The sequence below is a fragment of the Papio anubis genome, chromosome 11, assembly GCF_008728515.1.
Source record: "Papio anubis isolate 15944 chromosome 11, Panubis1.0, whole genome shotgun sequence".
Classification (NCBI taxonomy): Eukaryota; Metazoa; Chordata; class Mammalia; order Primates; family Cercopithecidae; genus Papio; species Papio anubis.
The window spans coordinates 119,631,298-119,658,098 of record NC_044986.1 but is presented as its reverse complement, the minus strand read 5'-3'; the positions used below and the strand labels follow the sequence as shown (position 1 = coordinate 119,658,098).

General features: G+C 43.4%; 1 protein-coding gene across 5 annotated transcripts in view; it reads right to left on the bottom strand.

Annotated features, from left to right (window-relative positions):
• PRKCQ (protein kinase C theta) overlaps nucleotides 1–26,801 on the bottom strand; it is a 143,829-nt gene that overhangs the window by 81,333 nt on the left and 35,695 nt on the right. For 3 of the 5 annotated variants that reach the window (XM_031652528.1, XM_003903365.4, XM_031652529.1), the window contains one exon: nucleotides 1,547–1,673. In XM_031652528.1, the coding sequence (XP_031508388.1) occupies nucleotides 1,547–1,664 (118 nt within the window). In that variant the 5' untranslated portion in view covers nucleotides 1,665–1,673. Of the gene's footprint in view, nucleotides 1–1,546; nucleotides 1,679–1,849; nucleotides 2,207–26,801 lie in introns of those variants that run through there. The other 2 variants (XM_009213929.4, XM_021943024.2) reach the window with 2 other exon arrangements.

The following is a 26,801-nucleotide window of genomic DNA, read 5'->3' as shown; positions in this document are numbered from 1 at the left end:
AGGAGGCAAATGTCAGGGAGAACTCAGAGGGTAAAGAGAACTGGATCCAGGAGACCCATTAAGTCAAAGGCGGCTTTGAAAAACTCAGACATTTTACACTTCAAAGATGTCTGTGACATTTGAAAGGTTTTAGGTTGGGAGCAAGTGGCATTCACACTTTTAACTAAACAGGAGAGAACTCTGGGCAGAAAGGAAATCAAGATGATTCAGACAGTCTCCCTGGCTTTGATGTGTTCAGAGTGGCTGGAAGGACAAAGTCAGCTGTGAAGCAAAAAGTCCTTTGGTGGGGGATGCAAAATAGTAGGTTTGGGAACCCCAAAATGTGAACTGTGAGCATCTGGCAGGAGGTTCTCAACATCTGAGTCAGTTTCTTCTTGCATCTGCAAATGTCCCTGCTCACAGGCCTTTGCAGGACAACCCTATATAAGATAACACACATCCCTGCCCCCCGTCCTCTCTTCTTTACACTGCTTTTTGTTCCTTCATTACCTGCTGTTTGTATTTTTGTTTATTGCCACTTTCTTCTGCAAGAATAGATGCTCTAAAGGGAAGGCAGTCTTCCTGAGTTCCTTCAGCTTATTTAGTTGACTTTTTTTCCCTCTATGCTCTGGCCCCAGCACTCTTGCAGTGGTCTCTCTGTAAACACTTTTGTGTAAGTGAACTGTGACGGCTTCCACAGTTACTGCAAGCCTGCATCCATTGTCATTATTCTCTACAAAGTGTCTTCTAAAATCAAAATGCGCGTAGGGAAACAAGAAAAGGTGTGCGGTCAGGAGAGTTGTGGGATCTACACTCCCTCCTACTTTTCCTTTGGAAATCCACGGCAAACTTACAATGCAGAGGTGAGGCTCTCAGAGAGCGGAAGCCAGTCGATGTGCCCACAGAGAGATTCCCTACACATAAGGCTGTTGGAACGGAACATTCTGAACCTACAAACGGGATGTTGGGTGGCTGTCCCACCTTCCCCCTCACCTTGAGCTGCGTGTAAATATTTCAACTTGATGAAACATCACTATTCTTCCATTCAGCCAAGACCTTAGTGAGTGCAAAAGTATGTTTTCTGAAATTTGGACTCTAATGGCTAATTATAGATGCTTTGTAATATCCACTGAAGTTTGCCAAAGCAGCAGTAAATAGTCTTTAGAGTTGGTTGGAAGATTATGCAGTCTTAATCTACCTAGACTTATTTAAAGTAAGCAGGCTTAACCACATAGGGCCATGTTCTACTTCAGCTCATTAGAGCTCCTTCCCATTAACTCCTTATGTAATTTTCTCAACCCAACTGTCTCTTTCCTTTTGTATATGTGGGAAAAATGAGACGGTGTAATAGAGCCACCGGTGGGCCATCGGGTCCTGGTTTAGAGTCCATCACGAAATGTGTGTCCAGAAGGAAGCCCTTGGCTTTGCTGGGCATCATCAGCGTCCTAAATGGAAGGATTTGGTTCCACCAGATGATTTCAAATGTCCTGGAAGACCTTGATTTATACATAGTTCATAGCAGGATTTTCCTCCTCCTCCCCTGCTTTGAAAACCCACTCAAACTTACCTGATTCGACATACTCTTTGACGAGCACAGCACAGTAAGGGTTAACAGCCTCGCCCTGACAAGACTGGCAGGACCCGCAGTCAAAGTTGGACAAGCCAATCCGAAGAAATGGCGACATGGTTACACCCTGGAAAACAACAAAAGACAAATGCTGTTTGGGGGCTATAAAAGATATTGTTTTTGGTGTCCCACGTCTACTTAGCCAGTGCTTTATCATGGACAGCCAGAACCTCACAAAGGTCCACTATCCATCTGAACAAATGTTTTCACTTCCCCTTCTGCAGAGGACACTGCTGGACTCACCCAAAACCACACACTGACTTGCCGAGGGGAGACGCTTTCTGGAAGTCTGAACTCAACTTCGCTAGTGAGAAGTAACTCAAGAGTTAATTCCACTCAACCTAATGGAGTTAGGCCCAATGGTTGGAGAGTGAGGCAAAGGTTTTCCAACATTTTATGTCTTCTGTTATTCAAGTAGGTGCCCCGGAAACAGCACACAGTAATCAGAAAATGAGTTTATAAAGAGCGAGTCTATTTTAGTCACACTAGTTAAATATGACACCGCAAAATTCTTACATGGTCTATTTATGTGTGTAATGGGATTGGCCCAAGGCATTCAGCAGCTGATCCTTATTTACTTCAGACATTTTCAAAAAGGTCTGCTTTCTTCACAGTTACACACACACACACACACACACACACACACACACACACACACACTCTAAGCCTTTGAACATCACAAACCACGTAGAAAACTCTAAACTCATTGACTACTATAAAATAGGGCTTTATCATCTAAGGATGAACAAAATACTTCATAAAAGCCCAAAAATCAGTAATTAGGCTTTCCAAGAGGTTTAGATGATAGTTATCAAAGTGTTGGCTACAAATCCAGGAATCTAGTCTAATTCTTCATCTATTGTTCCATTATTGAGTGTTCTGGCCACTTATATAAACTAGATACCCCTTCTTGTTTACCTACTTTCCCGAGGTCCCATTAATCTGAAACTATCATCTGGTATTCAGTGAAAAAGTTACTTCCTTGCTCTGTCTCTCTTCTTGACCATTTTATACTTATACTTGTTTTTCTAAGTTTTCATAAGTAAGCCAAAGATAAGAAACAAACCATTGGTTGTCTTTTCTGCCTTTGTGTAAAGAAAGAAAACTGTTTGAAATAATAAAGACCTGGAAGTGAGAATCTGTAACATACCTGGAAATCTTGGACCTGTAATACCCCATCTAGCTAAGCCAAAAGGTATCTCTTGTATGCTAAATGCCAGTGTTCTTTGATTCTACAAGAGAGACAAATTAGGAGCTTTTGACAGGTGCTGTTAGTTTCACGATATTAATGAAGTCCTAATTTCCTGCAGAGTTTGGAAAGTTTATCTAAAGGAGACGGTTGGGTAAACATCATGATTTGCTGGGTTCCGTATCTATCACGTTGCTGAATTAGCAGGTAGAAGACTTACAAATTTGTCTTTAGGGGGCCCCCTTTGCCCTATGAGTTTAGAATTCCCAGGCAGGAGTGGGGCTGACAGCTGTGAGTTCTCTGGAGAGAGTTTCTTTGAGAATCCCTTCTTTCCTGGGCCACTTGGGTCTTTCAGACAAAACTTCATTTCTCCACAAATCAGGAAAAATCACTGAGAATCATCTTCAGTGATGGGAGTGATTGCCATGTCGGGACTTTTTGAAGATTTCCTTAATTCTGTTCGAGTCTAGAGGGATCACTGACTCATAAAGCCTGAGTTAAAGCACTCTGGCCTTTTCCGGTGTCACCCTGCTATTCCCAGGTTGGGTTTCTAATCAGGCAACAGCAGCCCAGCAGGCGACTGGGAAATGCTGTCTCAGGAAGACATGGAAACCTCCAGGGTGACCAGGGTTTCCATTACAGCAAGGAAGAGAGTTGGGGCAAAATCCTCTCTCCTCCTGAAGGTCTTGCCTAGATAATGATTTCTTACTTAATAAGCAATGCAGATTAAACGGCCATTTCACCAGATTCACTTGCGCTATTCTGTTACTTCTAAGCATTTTGATGATTTGACCAACACATGTATGTTCTGTTTGACAGCCAAGTCAGTATCCCTCTTTCTAAAGGTCTGGTCACAGACCTTTAGAAATGTATGTCAGACGTGACCTGACATACACTTGACATCTAGAAGACAGAATAGGTAGTTGTGTGGTAATCTTCACACATCATTCAATAGAACTGCAAGCCCAGGTGTGAGTTTTTCAGGCAGATGGCAGCATTTTACACCTGAACTACACAGAGTGCTTTTCTCTCTGTTGTTCAGAGTGCTTTTTAGATGATCATGATGAAAAATAAAGAAGACACACAAAGTTAGTAAAAGGCTTTCCAGATTTCCACCAATGAAAGAAATCAGTTACTATTTTGATATATTTTCCCTAGTCTTTTTAAATTAGCAAGTTTTTTGTTTTTCTCTTACAAGCTATGATCATCCTGTGGGTATGGAATTATATCTGGCTTTTTAAGTTAACATTTTATTATAAATTTTTTTCAAGTTTCTCTGACATCTTTTCAGGCTTCCTTGTCATTCTTGCACGACACCCTATTGACAGTAGCTCTACGATCTGCCTTACTAAAGTCTGTAGTTACATATTTAGTCTGTTTCCAATGTCTACACACAAGAAAAAATGCATCTTTAAGATAACATCTTTTTTTTTTTTTTTTTTTTTTTTTTACAGTGTTTCCCAGATTTAGGGATACTGCATGAGACTGGATCACCAGAGTATTACAATATTATTTATCAAGTGGTTATTTCTGTTGGTAAGGTCTTATACATTTAAAGAAAATAACCTAACTTAAAGGTAAAGACCTATCCAGGGAAATAGCTATGGTTTGTGTAACAGAAGTAAGTTAACATCATTCTTACATACTATGGGTATACACATTGGTAAGAAAAGCACTGTTTATGACCCAAGAAACTAAATTGCAAAGGCACAAGCTATACAGGATACAAAAATCATAGTTGCAACTAATTGTGGAAAAATGGTCAGCCATATGAGCCATTTAAGACATGCAGAATAAGACACTACGTAATTGCATGGACATGACATTCTTGAAAAGACAAAACTATATGAAGAAAAACATCAGTAGTTGCCAGGAGTTGGAGCAGGGAGGAGCAGCATGAGCAAATTTGGGGGAAAGACAGAACAGTTCTCCGGCTTGATTGTTCTAGTGGTCACAGAAATCTAGACTTCAGTTCACAGAACTGTACACCAAAGCCAAAAGTCCATTTTACCGTATGATAATTCAAAACCCAAAAGAAAAGAAATATCATAATTGGTATTTTTAAAGGCATATTATAAATGCAAGTTATAGAGACCAAGTGAAAGTACATATGGAAAGCTGCATATTAAATTAAAATCTTAAAGTAATCAAAAGTAGCCTCAAATTACTAAAGGGAAATGATCAGATCTTTTAAAAAATTAAAATAGCTTTGGTTCTGTGGTATTTAAGCTCTTTTGAATATTTGCAGTTAGGCAAACACAGTTGAGAATAAAACAACATTAGAAATTAATAATGCATTTTATCTGAGGATAAACTAACATTTAAGTCCTAATTTAAGCTGTAAAAAGAATTATAATATTTAAAATATATAAAAAATAGGCTGGGTGTGGAGGCTCATGCCTGTAATCCAGCACTTTGGGAAGCTGAGGTGAGCAGATCACTCGAAGTTGGTAGTTTGAGACCATCCTGGCCAACATGGTGAAACTCCCTCTCTACAAAAATACAGAAATTAGCTGGGCATGGTGGGGGGTCCCTGTAATCCCAGCAACTCTGGAGGCTGAGGCAGGGGAATGGCTTGGCTCCCTGCAGAGGTTGCAGAGAGCCAAGATCATGCCACTGCATTCCAGCCTGGGCAACAGAGCAAGACTCTGTCTTAAATAAAAAGAAAAGAAAAATATATAATAAAAACAACAATATGTTTTTGCCTATGCAATTATCAGATATTTTTGAAATGCTATTACTTAATGTTGGTAAGGTCAAAATGAATCATACGCTTTCATACAATGCTGCTGGGTATGTAAATTACCACAATCCATTTAGCAGATATACACATGTGTGTGTATGTAAGTGTATATGTGTATGTATATGTATGTATATGTGTATGTAAAAACATCCAGCTATATTAAGAGCCCAGAAGATGTGTAATGAATACACAAGAAAGAAATTAACATAGAAGATTTTCGTGGGTTGCCTTTTGGTGTTCAGAGCCAATGGTAGGGAGAAGGGGATTTCCCTGGCTGTTAAAATAGAAAGGAGAGTTTCTGTGTACAAAAATATATATGCTGGAATAGCATGCCTCAGGACTAAGCTTGTGTGATCTGTCCTCTGTGCGCTCTAAATTTCAGTCGGTCTCATCTTCACTCTTCATTCACATGTGATCTGAGAAACCAAGACAGTTGCCCCTTCATCAACTAAGATGGACTCTAAGGTTAAAGAAATAAAAGTTACCCAGGGGTGGAGGATCCAGGGCTTGGCTGGCATCACAACCTCCTAAATTCCTACAGCTACAGGAAAAGCCACACCCTTGCTAGTCTCCCTAATAATAAGAATAATCGGGCGATGTGCGAGATCCTTCCTAACTCTGATTTACAACCCAGACCCCTGCAGCTCTGACTGGACAGCGGACCAGCCTTACAGGCATTCTTTCCTGATAAGCACCTGCAGACCTCAAGCCAGTTTCAGCAGCTTACAGATGCTGCACACAAAATGTCACTGTGTCCTATAATTTGCCTTTCAACGTAAAGAGCCAAATTTAACACCTCATTTTAATGCTAAAACCGTGCCCCAAAGTGAACATGGGATGTATGTTGGATATATGTTTACCCCGGCACCTGCACTTAACTCCCCTCACAAATATGTATAGATTTTCCCCCAAAATTTTCTGAATATATTTGACTCTATTGTGTAATACGGACCCTGGGAGGCATAAAAGCAGCCTGTACTTTCCCTCTTTGAAGAGAGAGCACCTTCGTTACACGCCGAAGACCGTCTCTTCCCGGTGTACAAACTGATACGGCCAATACAGTTCTTGCATACTGTTCAGCCATCCTGGTGGTCTATTGTGTAACACATGGTAGTCTCATACTTTACGACAACAATCTGTGCACAAGAAGACTGACTGGCCAGGCTGTTCCGAACAAGGCAGGGGCTAGGCCCCCCATAGACCCCTTGTCTGAGCAATAAAGTCACGCATTCAACTCTGTCCTGGCTATCTCCAAGGGGACCCTCAACTCACCAGGTCCCATACAGAACTCCCTGCCTTCCCTTTCAAACTTGCCTCTTCCTTCATTTTGCCCGCTCAGTGCTGGTGCCGTGACGCCCAGTCCTCACTTGCTGCTTCAACTTCACCCTTCCTCTTGTGCCCCACGACCCACTTGCTTCATCTCCTACTCTACCAGTTCTGCATCACTTCTCTTGTGACTCACGGCAGCATCTTACCCTGCCTCCTCTGTCCAGCCTTGGTCACCTCTCAATCTCCATCAAATCTCCATGCTCCAGCCTGAGTGATCTTAGGATCTTGCACAACTGCTGCTGTTTCTCCAACATGCTGTGTGTTTCACAGCTTCAGACTTCTAGGAAAGCTGCATCCTCTCCCTGGCATGCCTCCCTGTTTCACTCCATCCTCCCCGCCCGTTTCCTCATCTTTCAAGTTCCTGTTCAGTCTCTAGCTCCTCTTGGAAGCCTTCCTTCCCCTCCTCTAGGGCCCTCCCATCAACGCATCTCCATGGGAAGTTCTCAGCCCCGGCTCCTGCAGTTCTCTGAGTGCACTGCTAGACAGCACCTGTCATACTGATTTGCGTCACGCCTGCCATTTCTACAGTACAAGTGGGGTTGATCCTGTGGCTCCCACGCTCTCAGCTCTCTAATGTGGGGACTTAGTAGAGCCCCACCGGGATGTCCCCTACTTAATTCTTGAGATGCTACATACACTCAGAAGAGGGGTTCGACTCCAACTACACAAGTCCCTCTGGTCTCATCTGCAATACATTTAGCAAGAACTCCTCAGAACGAGTGCATGTGGGTGCCTTACTTCCCTCATCCCCAGTGATGATAAACAATTTCCCTCTGTGACCACATTCCTTTGGAAATGCGGTCAGCTTGTGGGACAGGGGAAGAGACAGAGTGCCGGCGGCCACACTGCCCTATTTCCCTAGAATGTGCAGTCGGATTTATGGATTCACATCTGTCTTCCTCAACAATTCTGAGAGAAGGGGCCATGACTTCATCATCTATGTGCCTCCAGAGCTGATCCCCCTGTCTAATATATGTTAGAGACTCAGTGCATTTTTGCTTAGGGAGTTCATTTTCAAAAGCAACGTTTTACCGAATCTCTTCATCTCATGCATTTGTTTTACTTGCAAGAGTATACAGTGGTCAAATTAAGTGACAGATAATTACGGAGGGAGTCAAAAGCAAAGGATGCAGCCCGGCACTTGTTATAAGCAAAAAAAGATCGATGCCCTCATACACAGAACTGCTGGAGTTATTTAAACTATCTAAGCCTGCTTTCTCATTTGGAAATCAGTGATAATACTATTACTCATCTCAAAGAGCCATGAGGATTAAATGGGCAAACACACACAAGGTGCTTAGAATGGGATTGGCTCAAAGTAAATGCTCAATAAATGTTAGTTATTATCATTGTTACAACTCTGATATATTTTCTAATGGACCTTCTTGACTTCATTGGTGTGTACCAAAAAGAGCAGGAGGAAAGTAGAAATAGGCTTTTAGGAGCATATCTGGGCTAAATTATGTGACCTTCCTCTGCACTCTGCTACAGAGCTCCCATAAAACCCTCCATCTATCTCTTGCAGAGCACTTACTACCCTCTGATGTCCTTATCTGGATGCGGCCATTATCATGATGGATATCAGGTATGTCCATCCAATCTTCCACGCTTTTGCTATCCCAGCTGCAAAACACCATCATGATATGTACCATGTTACGTTACATTATGTTATGTTATGTTATTTATTTCTTTATTTATTTTTTTGAGACGGAGTCTTGCCCTGTTGCCCAGGCTGGAGTGCAATGGTGCGATCTCAGCTCACTGCCACCTCTGCCTCCTGGGTTCAAGTGATTCTCCTGCCTCAGCTTCCTGAGTAGCTGGGATTAAAGTTGTGCACCACCACGCCCGGCTAAGTTTTGTATTTTTAGTAGAGACTGGGTTTCACCATGCTGGCCAGGCTGGTCTTGAACTCCTGATCTCAGGTGATCCACCCGCCTTGGCCTCCCACAGTGCTGGGATTACAGGCGTGAGCCATCGCGCCCGGCCCATATGTACTTTAGATCTACAAAGGATCTTTACTCTTACAGGCTCACTATTTTCAGCTTTAAGTGTGATCTCATTTGTCTTTTGTGTGTAGCTTTGATACAGGTACATGATCAAGTATAATTGCTCTGTGCTTTAGGTCCCACGCTATTGAGTCCCGAACTGAGAATTCTGGTCTTTTGATTCTCTGGGCACTGACTGCCCTATTTAGCTAGGCTGATTCACCCTCCACAATTCAAACCCCCAGAATGTTTTCATAGAGATGCCGAGGATGTCCACATAACTGAACGTGATGGGGAGAAATTCCATATAAATAGAAAGCAATAGAAGTATAATATACTCTCATCAACTGAAAAATATCAAGAATTCTCTTCCTCAGTAGCAAATGAAATAAGAAATAGCCAACTTCTTCATGTAATAAAACGTTTGGACAGCATTTGTATTACTGTAATTTAGTGGGAGGTGGTTCAGTGTTGGGGGAGAGTCTCATAGAAGTAAAATAACACGGCCGGGCGCGGTGGCTCACGCCTGTAATCCCAGCACTTTGGGAGGCCGAGACGGGCGGATCACGAGGTCAGGAGATGGAGACCATCCTGGCTAACACGGTGAAACCCCGTCTCTACTAAAAATACAAAAAACTAGCCGGGCGAGGTGGCAGGCGCCTGTAGTCCCAGCTACTCGGGAGGCTGAGGCAGGAGAATGGCATAAACCTGGGAGACGGAGCTTGCAGTGAGCTGAGATTGGGCCACTGTACTCCAGCCTGGGTGGCAGAGCGAGACTCCGTCTCAAAAAAAAACAAAAAACAAAAAACAAAAACAGAAGTAAAATAACACTAGTCATCACTTGTATCAAAACCTCTCATATGTGGAAGAGAGAACACAGATTAATCAATAGTAAACTGGGGAATGAAACACAAAGCATTCAGTGGTTTCCAGTTACGTCTGCTCAGCCAAATTTGGTAAACATCAATTCAGAAAAATTTTGGCAAATTAAGCTACACCCATAGCTTTGGATTTCTTTATGAGATAGAAAGGTTTCTTAGGTAAAAGTGACTGCTATTAAAAGAAACATAAAAAAAGACTTTTTCACAATGTGCACAGAAGAAAGATGATAACTAGTAAAAAAAATCACATAGTCGGGTAGCGTTTTGCTTTGTTGCTAAGACTTCTACTAAGTAGTATTACAAAGAGGTTAAATATTAGCTTTCACCAACAAAAATGGTCTCAAAAAGTGAATTAAAATAGTAAGTATGGGCCAGGCACAGTGGTTCACACCTGTAATCCCAGCACTTTGGGAGGTTGAGGTGGGAGGATCACTTGAGCCTAGGAGTTTGAGAGCAGCCTCAGGAACAAAGCAAGACCCTGTCTCTAATTTTTTTTTTTTAAATTAGCTGGGCATGGTGGCACACACCTATAGTTCCAGCTACTTGGGAGGCCGCGGTGGAAGGATCACCTGAGCCCAGGAAGTCAAGGTTGCAGTGAGCTGTGATTGCATCACTGCACTCCAGCCTGGGCGACAAAGCAAGACCCCTTTCAAAATGATGGTAATAATAATAAAGTATAGATTGAAGATAATATTTTAAAATAACCCCGACAATACACAGTGACAAAGGAAACCCAAGCCTAACAGTCAACCCTCAGTCAGAACTAGAGATGAAGGAGGCTTCGTGGACAGACCTAGTGCTGCCCTCCTGCCTGCCAACATTAACGATACTCCACACTTTCCCCCTAAAACCAACAATAGTGTTGAAGTGAAACCTTGAAAGATAGAAAATAAAGCACCTGGGATGACAGTATTAATCTTCTGACACCGATTTTAATAGGTTCCATGAATAGATCGTCCCACTAAGGCATAGCCCTGGCCAAGTTACACTATTACTTGAGAAAGCCGTCCCAGTCTTTGTTGAGTTAAAGCCTAATTCTTAACCTGTTATTTAAAAGCCTCCATGTATTGGATTCACGTGGCCCTCTTCACACATCCACGGCTCTCAGTGGAGTCCCAGCCTGCCTGAACTTCTCTCAGTTTGCTGAAGGCTCCCTGAATATCTGTCTCTGTGGCTCTGTTCATGCCATTCCTTCTGTTTCTCAGCTCTGCCATCGCCACCCAAGCACAATCACCATCTTTCGAAATCTTTCTCATGTTTCATGAGATCCTTAAAAAAATCCCGTGAGATAGAGTGGGTATTACTAGTTACTCACCAAATAATATTACAAATAATCATCACATTGATGATTGTAATGAAATCTCATAGATACTTTGACTTAGGTTATCTCCATAAACTCTTCCAGTAGCTGTCAGGTGGACAGGACAACTATGGTAGTAATCTCCATCTTATTAATTTATAGATTTTATGGCTGGGGCTCAGCAAGTTTAGGTGACTTGTCTATGGTTACAAAGTGCTTGGAAGGCCTGAATTCAAACTCAGGGCTCAGATTTCAGTCCCTTTCCATAGCATCCTACTACCTGCCAGATCTAGCGTCTTCAGCCGTATTCCAAGCGCATGTCTGCCATGCTTTCTTCTTACCTACTTTTCACTTTTGTTTTTCTCCTTCCAGAATCCATAGAATTAATTAGCTCAGATGGGGACAGGTATGGGTACACTTTCTCCTAGATGGGAAGGGTCCTCTCTTATAGGACAGAGTTCTCACCAAGGCGACATACAAATAAAATGCCTTCTGATGTTGAATATGAACTTTTCCCCTTCAGCTCAGGGTGCTGCCACCAGTACTGATGTGAAGAAGAAGAAGGGAGAAAAGTGGGTGAGGAGGGAGGAGGGCAGTGGGCCAAGGTCTGCGAGTCTCACCAAGTCTGGACCCTCGGGCCCCAGCTGGCCCACCTCCCTCTGTGCTTGCAGTCCCTGTGAGGTTCCTCCTGGCTGCAGCAGGCAGGCTCTCACTGATATAGGACAGAGCCTTGCCATCCACCACGGAGTTTAGCCAATCATAGAAATAGTGTTTAAAAGGGGGTTAGGCTTTCCATGAGCTTTTAGCCCATGTTACAGCTGAACTACCAAGCATGTGCTAGGTGACTGTTGTCCGCTGTGGAAATCTGTCATGCATAACAGTATTCCTACATTTTCAGAGTCCCAACAACGAATGACTTTAAAATTATTGAAGTCACTTTTGAAATGACTATGGATTTATTTTAAGTTTTTTTTCTTTTTTTCTGAGGGTAAGAGTAGGGGAAGGTCAATTGTGGTAAAAACAATAACAATAATTACATTAAAACTCAACAAATATTCTATTAATTTGGTGTGAAAGCAATTGCAGATTTTGCCATTAAAAGTAATGGGGGAAAAAAAAAGGCTGGGCGTGGTGGCTCATGCCTGTAATCCCAGAACTTTGGGAGGCCGAGACGGCTGGATCACCTGAGGTCAGAAGTTCAAGACCAGCCTGACAAACATGGCGAAACCCTGCCTCTATTAAAAATACAAAAATTTTAAAATTTACCATTAAAAGTATTGGCAAAAAACACAATTACTTTTGCACCAACCTAATAATCCCATCTCGCCATACTCCCCTGCATACTTTATGTTGCCTTAGTGCTCTCTGTGGGGTCATTAGCTTTCAGTTGTTCAGGCAACTGCCTTAGAACTAATTCTGATTTCTGAACAAATCCTTCGCAGGCTTCTTGAACATCGAAGATGTCAAAAGGAAAAATGGAAACAGTATATACCTGGATGTCCCAGACACTCCTACTCTAAGTCCATGAGCAGGAAAGAAGAAAGGCTCATTTGCCTCTTTCCTCCTTGATCTCCACACAGAGGGCCATTCCCAAGTTGGTTTCTTTGAGGGGGGATCTGCTGGAGGCCATGAAGTATCATTTTGGAGAAACTCTCCTCCCAGGGTTCCATAAATCAAAATGCTGGCATGGGGGTGGGGTCAGACTTGGTTCCTTTCCTGCTCCCAATTCCTTTCTAGACCTCAGCTCTCCCACAAGCAGTTGCCCTGGGGAGGAATCCTTGAAAATGTTGTAATCACCCACAATCTGCTGGTACTATTTTGGGAACTGGATGAGATAAGGTATGAGGAAACTCCATAAACTCCTACATGCATTGCACAGATTAAATGAGTTAATATGTATAAAACAGAACAATGCCCAGCACATAGTAAGCCTTCTATATGTGGTTATTTTCATTATTTGAAATGCTAAAACAATGTTCCACAATTGGAAAAATGGCTGTCCAAATCATAGATACTTTTTCTCCTTCTTCCTCAGGCTCCTTGGTATTTATTACCTAACGTTCTATGATTACAATGTCCACGATTTCTGATTACAGTGATTATGCATCCATTCACTCATTCATTCATTCAACAAACAGTTACTAGAGCTACTAGGCACTAAGTGTCTCAGGACACTGCAGTCAGCCAAAGAGTCAAAATCCATCCTTTGTGCAGGGGTCCAGATGCACAAGACAGACAAGAAAGCAGAAGAATATAATATGAAATACACCAGGTAACTCCCATGAAACAAACTAAGCAGAGGAGAGAGGTGGGGAGTGCTGGATGGGGCGGCAGGGAGGGTTTCACTGGTTCCGAAGGGTCTCCGTGAAATGATGTTGAGTAAAGACCTGCAGGAGGAGAGGAGTGAGCTACGCTGACAATAGCAGGTGAGCGTGCCCGGCTGAAACATGGGTGTGAGGTTGGAGCTGCCAGGCATGTTCTGGGAAGGGGGGTGGGCTGTGTGGAGTGAGCAAGGGGTAGAGAAGACAGACGAGGTAAGCGTGCCCGTGGGGCTGTCCACAGGCCACGGTGAGAATCTGGAGTTCAGGTAGGACACCGCCCGAGGGGTCTACATGCCATCTTCGGCTCTGAGTGCAGAGCAGACTTATTTACACCCAGAATGGGGGTGTCCTGGTCCCTGTGTCGAGAGGACTATAAGGAGCAGGTGCAGAAGAAAAGAGACTACTGGGGACGACTCCACTCTTCCAGCTGATGGTCAGGGGCACCAGAAGAGGGACCCTGGCAGCGTGCAGGGATTTTGATGTCTCTTGACGGGATGTGCCAAGTGACTGAAGATGAGGGGAGGGAAAAGGAGGAGCAGGGCAACCCCACCCCATGGTAGGAAGCCGTCCCCATTCACAAGACGGGAGCCCTGTGGGAAGAGCTAGATGGTGCGAGAAGAGGAGACGTTTGATTTGAACACGTTAACTGTGAGATATGGAGAAAACCGTTGTTATCTTTTCTGAATCAAGAATTGAGACACATGAACTAAGGATGTAAAAGTCATATTTTCAGCAGCCAGGTACTGAAACTTCTTGGGCATGTGGGTATTTATTGGGAGTCACGGGACTAGATATTTGAGGTCTAGGTCACATAATTTCCATATCTAGAAAACAGCAGATGGTAAAAGATATAAAAACTGAAATGATGATGATGTTGGTTATGAGGACAACAGCACCCATCACTTACCGAGCAGTTGCTAATCATGGTCATTATTAGAAAACTCATATTTTCCCCCCTTGTGTTTTCAAACAAAGAAGCTTGCCTGGGTCTGGGCCTCTCCCTCTAACCTATCCTTACTCCCCATTCCTGCACCCCAGGAAGAAGAGTGATTGATCTGATGGATAAGTCTGTAAAAGAAAATAAAATCTCAGGTCCCCCAACCCGTTATGCCATGGGGAGAGGTAAGCCTGGAAGCCAAGTCCTGCCACCTTGCCATTCTTTCTCCCCAGGAGACAGCGGTCACTTCACAACCCTGTGTCACAGCATTCTACGTAAGCCAGGCTCCCACAGTGACAAAAGGCCTCATGTTTCTCCAGATGGCCACCCTCACAAACTGCTCACAAGGAAATTCTTTTCTGGCCCCTAAATCCTTCAGGATCCACATTCCCTTACAAAACAAGCCTATGCCAATTGCAACCCTAGGACTGCAACCTAAGCTTAACTTCTAAAACTGAGTTCTGTTTTAGGAACTCAGCTGACAATGTTGATTTCAAGCTCATCTTCCCAGGTACAGGAGAAGGGCCAACTGAGATCAGTCACTCCTTCCCCGACCCTGAGGCAGGTGCATAATGGATTTGTTCCTCTGCTCCCTGTGCTCACACATTGACCTTATCTTATGTAAGACATGGATTTGGTAAGCGCCAATTACAGCCTCACTGCCTCCCTCCTCCCTCTTCCCTCCTGCTTGCCCCCTCTCCTTAAGCACTGAGTTCCTAAAACCCTCTTTGGAAAGCACAGGTCACAGGTTCTTCTGTGGCTGGTGTTTTTCCCGGGCGTGTCCTCAAACTTTAGCTCAATAAACCTCAACTGATAGAGACACTTGCCTCAGTCACTCATGTTTTGGTTAACAGGTTCTAGATGAATAAACCGTTCCCACCCATCTCCACCCTCCTCCTCTCATTTTGCAGGATCTGCTGTCCTGCAGAACCATTTCTGCACTATTCTTGGCCATGCTGTAGGGCTAGGGTGGGGGGTGCATCGTCCTCAGTTGGCAGGGGTGAGGGGTCCCTGCCACAGTCCAGCATCACCTGGGATGCTGTGAACAGGACGACCAATTTATTTGCCTGAACACTTTAGCCATCTCCATCGATCCAGCCTTTGTTATAACTGGGTGGACATGCTTTTCCATCTCCCTGCCTCCTGATCTGCTACTCCATTTGTTCTAAGCACAAGCATAGCCAAGACGGCTTATGTGTTAGATCCCCCACAACCCACAAAATTGTGCAAAGGACTCACAGCGAGTAAGCAACAGCACCTGAACCCAGCCTTGGTGGCTAAGTGTCTCCACCCATACTAATACATTATTTCTTGTTAGCAAATGTCTTTGAAAATTAGGTCAGGGAGGACATGAATGCATGGGGGTTTTGCTGTAGACTGTTTCTGTCTGCTCCCACCCGTCCCTACTTGCAAAGGACGTGTTATGACTGCAGGGACAGGCTTTCCTGGCAACTTGCCTAATTATCTTAAGCACTTATAGGATGCTTCTCTTTGTCTGTACCTGGGGCCTAATGATCTTTCTTTCTACTCCATGGCTATGGTTTGAAGAGTGAAGAAGTGGGCGATATAAACAGAGATGGGCTCAGAATACCCTAAGTTCTCTTCTGGATGTCAGGGCTCCTCCACCTATCTGGGTAATTTTCTCAGCATGCCATAAGCCTGTGCAATTCCCTCCAAGCTTCTGCCATTCATGTCTTTAGAGGTGGCTGATTGGGATCAATGAGGATTTCTAGGCCAAAGTCTAGAAAGAAACTTCATCAGATAAAGTTGGGAGGAACTAAGCCTCTCTGGCATCATTTTCTAACCGTGGTTAGGATAATCACTTACTGGACACAAAGATGCTGCCTTCTATAGGAGTAAATGGAAATGTACTCTTTGTGTCAAAATTTACTCTGAAAAGACAACCTTCTTTCTGACTCTACCATCTTGCGACCCAGTAGCTCTAACTGAGATGCTGGATCCCTTGCAATCCTCCTGATGTTTCTTTCTGCCATGTAGGTGCTCAGTGAGGAAGAGCACACCACCCAAAACAGGGGCGTCAAGTTGGGACCAGGGACTCGGGTGTTCTGGTCAAGGGGTGCCTAGACTGAGAAGGCGAGCTGAAGCCCCTGGGCATGAGGCTCTGCTGTTCTCGAACCTTTGCATGGCAGAGTTCAAAAAGGCACAGAGACCCAGGAAGGAGTTAACACACGAAGGAGCTCACGGTTTGCAAATGTGGGTGTCATGGAGTATAGGCCAGCTCTATCAGTGTCCAAGCTGTATGGTCTTGGACAAGTGACTTAATCTCTCTGTGACTGCATTATCATATCTGCAAAGCAAGGTGTATAATGGACCTACTCATTGGGTCTATGTCTACGTTGTGATGATTGAATGAATTAATCCGTGGAAAATGCGCATGACAGTGTTTGGTGGAAAAGATGGCTATGATGATCACACCACACTTGACTAAAACATCCTCAGAAATTCTCCCTCATGAAAATACCATGGGAACTTGTTTCGTGGGTCATCAGACATGGCCCAGAACACCTCTGAGCCACTTGCGAAGGGGATGAAGTGACACAAACGTTTGTTTTTTGCTGTTAGTCACTAAGCATTTGGAATACCTGCCTACCATACTGCAAAGCACTGCACTGGATATGCAGTTGGAACGGGGTCCCTGTTCTCAATACGTTATGGGGCAGTTATGGGGCAAACCTTTCCTTCCTAGAGCGCACTCAGAGAAGGAGGCTTCAAAAGCCTGGACTCCACTTTCTTAACCTCTGATCCCAGGAATACAGACATGGCTGGTTCCCATGAACTTGGCGTCAGAGACAGAGCAAGAAATGGCCAAGTGAGCTGTCACCCCTGGGTACACCAGTAGCAAAAACACTCCTGTCCTCCTATGCTGCTGGGACACCACACCCCACTTCCTCCTGCGGGCGTGTCACACTTTTCAGAGAAAATACAGTATTTGGTAGTATCAACACAGCAAGCGGAAGCGGCGGTGCTCGGTTCGCAGTGAGCTAACAGTTTTATAGAGAATACTCTACGGAATCCTCCATGTGCCGGCTGTGCCCAGTGACGGGGGACTGGGCTATCACAGTCACGGGGGGGTTGCTGCAGATAAAGGGACAGGGTGGACCAGGGAAGGGCACCAGAGGAAGGGAAAGAAAAAGCAGAAAGAAAGAGCTGGGTCTACCTGGGTGGATGTACGCGTTTAGGGCAACGTGAATTGATCACATCCAGTTGCAGCCAGAAATGCTGCAAATGCAAGTGTCGTAAAACTTGGTTGCAGTTGTTTCGGGTTTAGAATTCATGGAAACGCTAAAATTGGGTAATACTTAGGTTCCTAGGCCAGCCCCTTCACTGACCGTTCATGTGCTGATTCAGAAAGGAGCCAAAATTAATACATAAAACTGACCACCCATTGGCATTGTTCTAGCTTACGGGAGTCTCTGTTTTCCTTCCTCGCTGTGACATTTCAGATTTACTGTAGGCTGAGTATCCACTGGGGGCCTAAGTTTTGAATTAAAAAAACAACTCTTAAGTTGTTTTATGATGTGAGAAGGGGACATCTGTACTCTCACCTGTCAGCAGGGTGGAGCCCGCTTGGTTCTCAGAGACGGTTCCTGGAGAAACAGCAATATCAGCATCCCTGAGACCTCTTTAAAAACACAAATCCTGCAGCCCCACCCAGAGCTGCTGGGTGAGAAACCCTGGGGTGGGGATGGAGCTTTAGCAAGGCTGCCAGGGAACGGATGCACACTGAAGCTGGCAGAGCTGCCCTGGAGTCAGCTCCGCCAGGCCAGGCCTGCAGCTTTCTCGTTTCTGTTTGCTCAGAATCCAGCACAGCGCCTGGTGGGTCTAAATCAGCGGTTCTCAGTGGGTCATGTTGCTGGTGGGGGACATTTGGCAATGTCTGGAGACAGATGTCTTTGGTTGTCACAAATGGCGGGAGGGTGTGCTCCTGGCATCTAGTAGGGTGAGGTCAGAGACACAGCTCAACAACCTACAATGACAGGCTAGTCCCCAAGAACCCTCCCAAAACCAATAGTGGTGAGGTTGAGAAACCCTGTTCTAGGTAAATGGCAATGTTAAGAATATCTCCCCAACCCATTCCTCACCACTTCTCATCACTTCCTCAAGTTCAGTGAATTCTGGCCCTACCCAGAGGATGGAAGAAGGTAGATTGAGGGACTCTGTCTCTCTCTCTTTCCCATATTCTCTTCTCATTTAGGGACCACATGTGACACAGGAATTGACCATGTAAGATGTCCATAATAAGCGTCTTTGGAATAAGTAAATGGATGAATCCATTATAATAAGGCAGGAAATAAATCAGTTAGTGGATCTGTTTTTTGTTTGTTTGTTTGTTTCATTTTGAAAGCTGAAAGTCCCCTTATTGATCTAGTGGTCTGCCCTCTCATGTAACAGAAGAGAGAACTGAGGCTCAGAAAATTAAGGCGAATGATCAAAGCTATCTACCTAATTAGCAGCAGGAGGGGATTAGGGCCAGTTCTCCCAGTGCCTCCCTCGGTCCTCTTTCGGCTGGGCCAGTGTTTGACTCTTCTGGGCATCACTCAGTGAGGATCTGATTTGAATAGGTGATTGGATCTGCTCCTGCACAGAGTATTAATATTATACAGGCTGAAGGATTGTTTAAATGGCCAGATGTGGGACCTTGTCAGACTTAATGCTTGTAACTTGTACTGATTTCTGAGCAGTGTGCCAGCGTCCAGTGCAGTAGCTGGCATTCAATTAGCCAGTGGCCAGCTGAACCCCTCGCTCTTCATACTTTAAAAGGGGTTTTTCTATATTCATGATATGCATATAATACGAACAGATTAAAAGCTTAGCTTCTTTAAGAAAAACATGGTTTAAAAACAGTACTTGGTTATGGGATATACAGCTTGCAAATGTCAAGCTTCTACCTGGTGAATTTGTCGTGAGCCATTCAGATTATTTTGTGACAAGAGACATTGCTTGAAATGCGCTTCAGTCTACAGTCATCCCACCCCGAATGCACCCAATCTCGTCTGAAACGTACTTCAGCCTGTTCTTATAAGACACCAGTCTCTTAAGAGAACACGACAGCATTTTATAACTGCAATTTCATTATTCTCCAGAGTAGAAGGTAGATGGGGTGAATAACTACCTTCATTTTTAAAAGGAGTCCATTCTAGATTAGTGGCAAATAACTAATACGCACAGAGCACTTTACAGTTTACAAATAGCTTTTCAAAGACAAGAATAATTAAGAGGCTGCTAAATCTAAGAGATATTGGTGATTTATTTCTTCACTGGCCCTTTACCACAGAGTTAAAGAGCACTATTCTGTGGTATCCTGTTTTACTACAATACTTGCTAAATTGCAATCTATTCTAGTTTTCTAATTTTTTCATATTCTCCCTTGAATCTAAGCTCTATGACTTCAAAAGTAATGTTTAGATTTTGTTTTTTTAAAAAAATATTTTTTACTTTTTAGAGCAGTTTTAGATTCACAGTAAAATAAGAAGGTGCAGAGAGTTCCTACGTAACCCCTGTGCCTGCAGACGCAGAGCTCCTCCCATTATCAACATCCCCATCGGAGCTGGGGATGAACCTACGTTTGCATGTTATTATCACCCAAAGTTCATAATTTTCCTTAGGTTCACTCTTTTTTTTTTTTTTTGAGATGGAATCTCGCTTAGCCGCCCAGGCTGGAGTGCAGTGGTGCAATCTCGGCTCGCTGCAACCACCATCTCCCAAGTTCAAGTGATTCTCCTGTCTCAGCCTCCTGAGTTGCTGGGATTACAGGCACCCGCCATCATGCCCGGCTAATATTTGTATTTTAGTAGAGATGGGGGTTTCACCATGTTGGCCAGGCTGGTCTTGAACTCCTGACCTCAGGTGATCCACCCGCCTCGGCCTCCCAAAGTCAGAGGATTACAGACGCGAGCCACCGTGCCTGGCCTGGGTTCACTCTTGACGCTGTACATTCTGTGGATAATGAGATGGATCCACCATTACAGCGGATCATACAGAACTTTCACTGCCCCAAAAATGCCCTCTGTCTCTTCATCCTTCCCCCCTCAGTCCTAATAGATATTAAAATAAAGATATTATAATGGGAATAATGTGGTTCTGGCAGCAAAAGAGATGGACAGGTTACCAGAACAAAATAGAATGCCCAGAAACAGATTCAAGTATATATAAAAGTTTTGTGTTTAAAGAAGATGGTATTTAAGCTCAACGGGAAAGGGAAAGATTGCTTAATAAATGGGACTGTGTCTACCAGCTAAAACCTACATTAAAGCTAACATAATACTAAATTCAGATAGATTGAAGACATTCATGCAGAAAGAAAACTGCTAAACCACTAAAAGTACTAGATAATATAGATCAATAATTTTACCCTTTTAGAATTTGGAATGACTTCTTAGATATGATCCCACAAACAAGCCCCACAAAGGTAAACATTTCCAAACTATTTTACAAAAAACTTGTGTGTTATTAACACACTTAAAGCTGGGAGACATAATTGCAAAATATGTGGCAAAATATTTAATTATTTAAATATCATTAAAAAGGGCAAATCTCCTAATCAAAAAATGGACAAAGGCTAACAACAGGCAATTTACAAAAGAAAAGTTATAAAGGGCCAATAAAACAAGTTCAATTTTACTAGAAATAAAAGATATGTAAATTATCCAGGTCTTTAATCCCTTCTTTGCGATTCCAAATGCCAAAAAGCTCTAAAAATGGGAAAGAGCATTGCCAAGACAATCCTAAGCCAAAAGAACAAAGCTGGAAGCATCACGCTACCTGACTTCAAACTATACTACAAGGCTACAGTAACCAAAACAGCATGGTACTGGTACCAAAACAGAGATATAGACCAATGGAACAGAACAGAGCCCTCGGAAATAATTCCACACATCTATAGCCATCTGATCTTTGATAAACCTGACAAAAACAAGAAATGGTGAAAGGATTCCCTATTTAATAAATGGTGCTGGGAAAATTGGCTAGCCAGAAGTAGAAAGCTGAAACTGGATCCTTACCTTACTCCTTATACAAAAATTAATTCAAGATGGATTAGAGACTTAAATGTTAGACCTAAAACCATAAAAACCCTAGAAGAAACCTAGGGAATACCATTCAGGACATAGGCATGGGCAAGGACTTCATGTCTAAAATGCCAAAAGCAATGGCAACAAAAGCCAAAATTGACAAATGGGATCTAATTAAACTAAAGAGCTTCTGCACAGCAAAAGAAACTACCATCGGAGTGAACAGGCAACCTGCAGAATGGGAGAAAATTTTTGCAATCTACTCATCTAACAAAGGGCTAATATCCAGAACCTACAAAGAACTCAAACAAATTTACAAGAAAAAAACAAACAACCCCATCAAAAAGTGGGCAAAGAATATGAACAGACACTTCTCAAAAGAAGACATTCATACAGCCAACAGACACATGAAAAAATGCTCATCATCACTCGCCATCAGAGAAATGCAAATCAAAACCACAATGAGATACCATCTCACACCAGTTAGAATGGCAATCATTAAAAAATCAGGAAACAACAGGTGCTGGAGAGGATGTGGAGAAACAGGAACACTTTTACACTGTTGGTGGCACTGTAAACTAGTTCAACCATTGTGGAAGACAGTGTGGCGATTCCTCAAGGATCTAGAACTAGAAATACCATTTGACTCAGCCATCCCATTACTGGGTATATGCCCAAAAGATTATAAGTCATGCTGCTATAAAGACACATGCACATGTATGTTTATTGTGGCACTTTTCACAATAGCAAAGACTTGGAATCAGCCCAAATGTCCATCAGTGACATACGGGATTAAGAAAATGTGGCACATATACACCATGGAATACTATGCAGCCATAAAAAAGGATGAGTTCGTGTCCTTTGTAGGGACATGGATGCAGCTGGAAACCATCATTCTCAGCAAACTATCGCAAAAACAGAAAACCAAACACCGCACGTTCTCACTCATAGGTGGGAATTGAACAATGAGATCACTTGGACACAGGAAGGGGAACATCACACACCGGCTCCTATTGTGGGGAGGGGGTTGGGGGAGGGATAGCATTAGGAGATATACCTAATGTAAATGATGAGTTAATGGGTGCAGCACACCAACATGGCACATGTATACATATGTAACAAATCTGCACATTGTGCACATGTACCCTAGAACTTAAAGTAGAATAATAAAAACAACAAAAAAATAAAAATAGAAAAGAAATTATTCTGTGATATAAACTAACTTTGTAGCAAAATTCAAAATCTGACATGAAGCTCTTTATAGTCTACTTATTCTACTGAACATAACTCCTAATATCCTTCCCCAGTACACAGCTTTTTGGGAAAATTTTGTAATATACAGTATATATTTTATTACCTTCATGTTACCTTGTTATCTTTATAAAACATGAATTATGAAGCAGATCTGGCCATAGCAATTTGGATTAGAGACCTCTACAAGCTTTATAGAAGGAAATGTGTATTAAATGACTTTAAAGTGATAAGGAAAGTGTAAGAAAATACACTTATAAGACTGTTCATTGAAGCATAGCTCAATAATAATAAAACTAGGAACAGCCTGAAGATTCAAAAATAAGATATTGTTTAAATATATAACGGGATGTAACTATGATGGAATATTTTATAACCAGTGGCTTATTATTTATTGAAAGAAAGATATTTACAGAATATACTTAGAAGTTAAATAGAAACATACTAAATATATATATATATAAAATATAAACTCATTACAAATATAAAAATCTATGTCAGTGGGAAAAAATTTGGAGCAGAATGTTATCTCTCAGTATATGGGATATTAGGTGATTTTAACTAGCTCTTTTTGGAATTTGCAGTTCAAATTTAAAAAAATAATTCTGTATAACAAAAAGGGAAAATGTTTTTCATATATTTCTTCGGTTTGAAGTCCTAACAATTTAGTGAAGTAGGATGAATTGTTCCCATCATAAAGAAGGGGAAAATGGATGTGTACAGAAATTAACACTTTCTCCAGGGCTGCCGAGCTTGTAAATAACGTGGCCCACTTCCACTGACTCTAACTCTAGTTTCTTTCCACTACAAGACCTCTGTTCACCTGGTCCCAGATATCACCTGGCACCATTCAGATGCCCAGTTTTGATAACATTTGGTAATTTAACAAGTCTCTTTTTCACCTAATACCAACCTATCAGGAGTTCCATATGTGGAAAGTACTGTGGGCATCTAAGCCATAGTTCCTGTTTCCAAGAATCCTCCAATCATCATAATAGGAGATTCCCAACTTAAGAAACAGCAAACATTTATAGCTTTACTAATAAGTCATTTGTTTAGGTCAGGGAATATACATTTTTTTCCATAGAAATGTTACTCATGATTTTAAATCCACATATGTATTAATACATTTTTTTTTCAGTACCAAATGGTGCTATGAAAATGTGAAAGTTACCAGTATCAAAATGGAGTCCCTTATGTCAAACCCCAAGTAAAAAGACCTGGGAGGCTACCAAGGAAGTAGGCAAGGAATTCCCCAAAACCAAAATATTCCAGACAAGCTGCTGGCCTGACACATCTGTCTCCAGCCATGCGCCAAGGTCACCTTCTGAACTGAGCCCATGTCCACCTCCCCTCTTGGTCTTTTGAAGTCTCCCCTCGCCGCGCCTCTTTAGATGCACCTGCGATCCATCAAAGCAGACAGATCCCGATTGCAGTCCCCTGCTCTTCCCAAATAAGGTCTCTGCTTTGGAAAGTCAGTCTGTCTGTCACTCATTTTAAATTGACGAAACCAACTGCTGTGGATTTGCCATAGATCTATGAGGAAATGCCCCCAGCCGCCCACATGGAGTTCTAGGAGCACCGCCCTGTGGCAGCCATGGCAGTGGATCACAGGCCCTCTTCCTACTGAGCAGTGGAATTGCACCCTGCCCCCAGCTCCAGGTCACCTTTGGGGACCCAAGGACAGTGGGAAGTAAGGGGGGCCCTGGGGAAGCAAGTGTGAGTGGAGAAGTCTGCGTGTGTGTGTGGAAATGAGGAGGACGAGGAGAAGAAAAGGAATGTGTGAAGCTGATGGCCACAAGTGAGGGCATCTGAAGACTCGGGCAGCCCATAGCTTTAACCCCCCCACCTCCACTGAGCCTGGGTGGTCCCAGACATAGATTCCTTCAATGTCCCTTTGCTGAGGGGTATAACCCCCAGGGTGGGCCCAGACACTTGCCATTGGCTGGAACATGAATGTGATGGCGTCAAATCACCTTGGCAGTGACCTTGGCGATGACGTTAGCTATGCCCTTGACTGCCTGAGCCCAGGCTCTGATGTGGGAGGGACGTCCACTGTCTTCTTTCGGTCACTGTTGCTTGGGAGCCCTATGACAGCAGCAAACTTGTAGACTAATGAATAGCACACCTCATAAGACTTTAGTAAGAAGCAGACAAGGCTATAACTGAAAACATGTTCTAGAAGATACAAAATTATTCTAATAGTAAAATACAATTTTATTATTATACTCTAAAAATCTCAACTCCTTCTTCCCCTCCCCTTCTCCTCCTCTTCCTCCAGCCAGTTCTCCCTGTTCTTCTCCCAGGCAAAAATAAGATAAAGAGTGGTAACCAAATGGGGCACTGGGCTTCAGGGTCCTGACTCAGCCCTACAGCTGACAGCACAAAACAACCCCAAACCATCTTTGGGGCACAACACTTTCCTGAGGTCTGAAAATTTGAAATTCCGATAGGTTCTCTGGGTGAGAACCCTGAGAGAGAAAGCAGAAGAAAAAACAGTTAGAGCATCTCCTGCATCTGTGTTTGCTTGCGAGCTGCAAGAGGAAGGAGAGGTCTGGAGGCACCACCTTCCCTCCTAGAAACAAAACAATACCTACAGTACCTTTGGAAGAATACCCTTCCCCATCCCAGTTCTCACTCTCCCAAGCTAGGGGCTCAGAGTAGCGTGAGCTCTGGTGGGGCTGGCGATGAAACAATTTGACAAGCATCAGGGACAGAAAGATGGGGCGCAGTGGGGGGTGTTGGGGTGTGGCTGGTGGGAGATGCAGAAGAGGGGGCTTGACTACTCTTGTTGGTTTCATACGATGGGCATTTGTTGAATGCTTGCAGGGAAGTTGGTGATTCTTTTTTTAATTTCTCACTTTGTTTTCTAAAATAAAATTTCATCTTGTTCTAAAAGGACTGAAACCAATAAGCCATTTTGTTAATTTGTACCTCAGTTTACCTCTGAAGGAAATAAATGAGGAGGAGGACTAACAAAATCCGATGTTTATTCAAAGTGCTTTCACATTCCATCTCTCCATTTTAATGCCACCATCTTGTGACATATCCAAGTTGGTCTCTTGCCTTACTTTACAGATGTGGAAATGGACTCAGAGAGGTGAAGACATTTGCCCAAGGATGCACAGCTTGTCCCAGCCCTGTGGGAATGGGAACTCAGGTGTCATAGAAGCTAACCTGAGGACATTGCACTGCCCAGGTAGTGCCCTTCCTTTCTCAGAGTCTATTCTGAAAGTATGCATAGGTCTTTGAGCTCCTGTAAGCTAAGTGCTGTTCTGTGAGTATTTTTAATGGCACCTGGCTGAGTTGGTTGTGGTGAGAACTTCGTCAGGAGACTTTTGGCTCCCACTGAGCTCTCTTCACTGGTCCTTGCTGCAGAGATATGATGATTGACAGGTCTTATTCATCTGACACTTCTCTGGGACTCTCAAAGACACTTTCACCTCAGTTGCTCCAAGAAAGGAAGCCACACGTCTTGACTTTGATATCTGCAAACTCAGGGCTAGGGAGGGCAAGCTAACTTTTCCCTTTTCTGGTTCCTCTTCCACAGCACCCCCGCCCCTGCACTTCCTCCTCTGAGGCCTCTGCAGTTTAGCGCTTCCTCGCTGGGGATGCTTTGGAAATAAAAGGCAAGTGGCATGAAAAGAACATCTGGCCTCCTGCAAAACAGGAAGGAAAAGAAGAAGGGAGGGGAATTGCTCTCTCGGGGACAAATTTGCTTACTGCAAATTCAGGGAGAGTGGGACCAAGGCCCTTGCTGGCTTCCCCAAGGATGTGCCTTCTGTTCCTGCTGAAACACCCGTTATCGTGCCTCAGTGTTTGGGCTCAGAAACAGGAGTAGCTGCTCTAGGGAGAGGCCCACTGTGCTAGGTTCCAGTGGTCCAACTCCCAGCGCTGCCCGGACTGGGGCCTGGAGGTGGTTGAGCTTGGAGGCGGCATTGTCAGGAGAGGGGTATACAAGCCTGGGCCAACCTGTTCATAACCAATTCCGGGTCTTTCCTCGCTGGACCTCGGGGAAGCTAAAGGAGCCAGGCTGGTTTTGGACTGGAGGCATTCCAGACAGGAATGACCTCTTAGCAGAGAGACAGGAAGCATTTTACAGAAGCTGTTCCATTGGGAAATGTCATGACAAAAGCTGCATTTCACATCTGTCATAGACATGACTCGGTTTGAAGAACATGGGGAAAAACTTTTTAAAACCAAGATACCCCTTCCTGGTTCCTCCTGC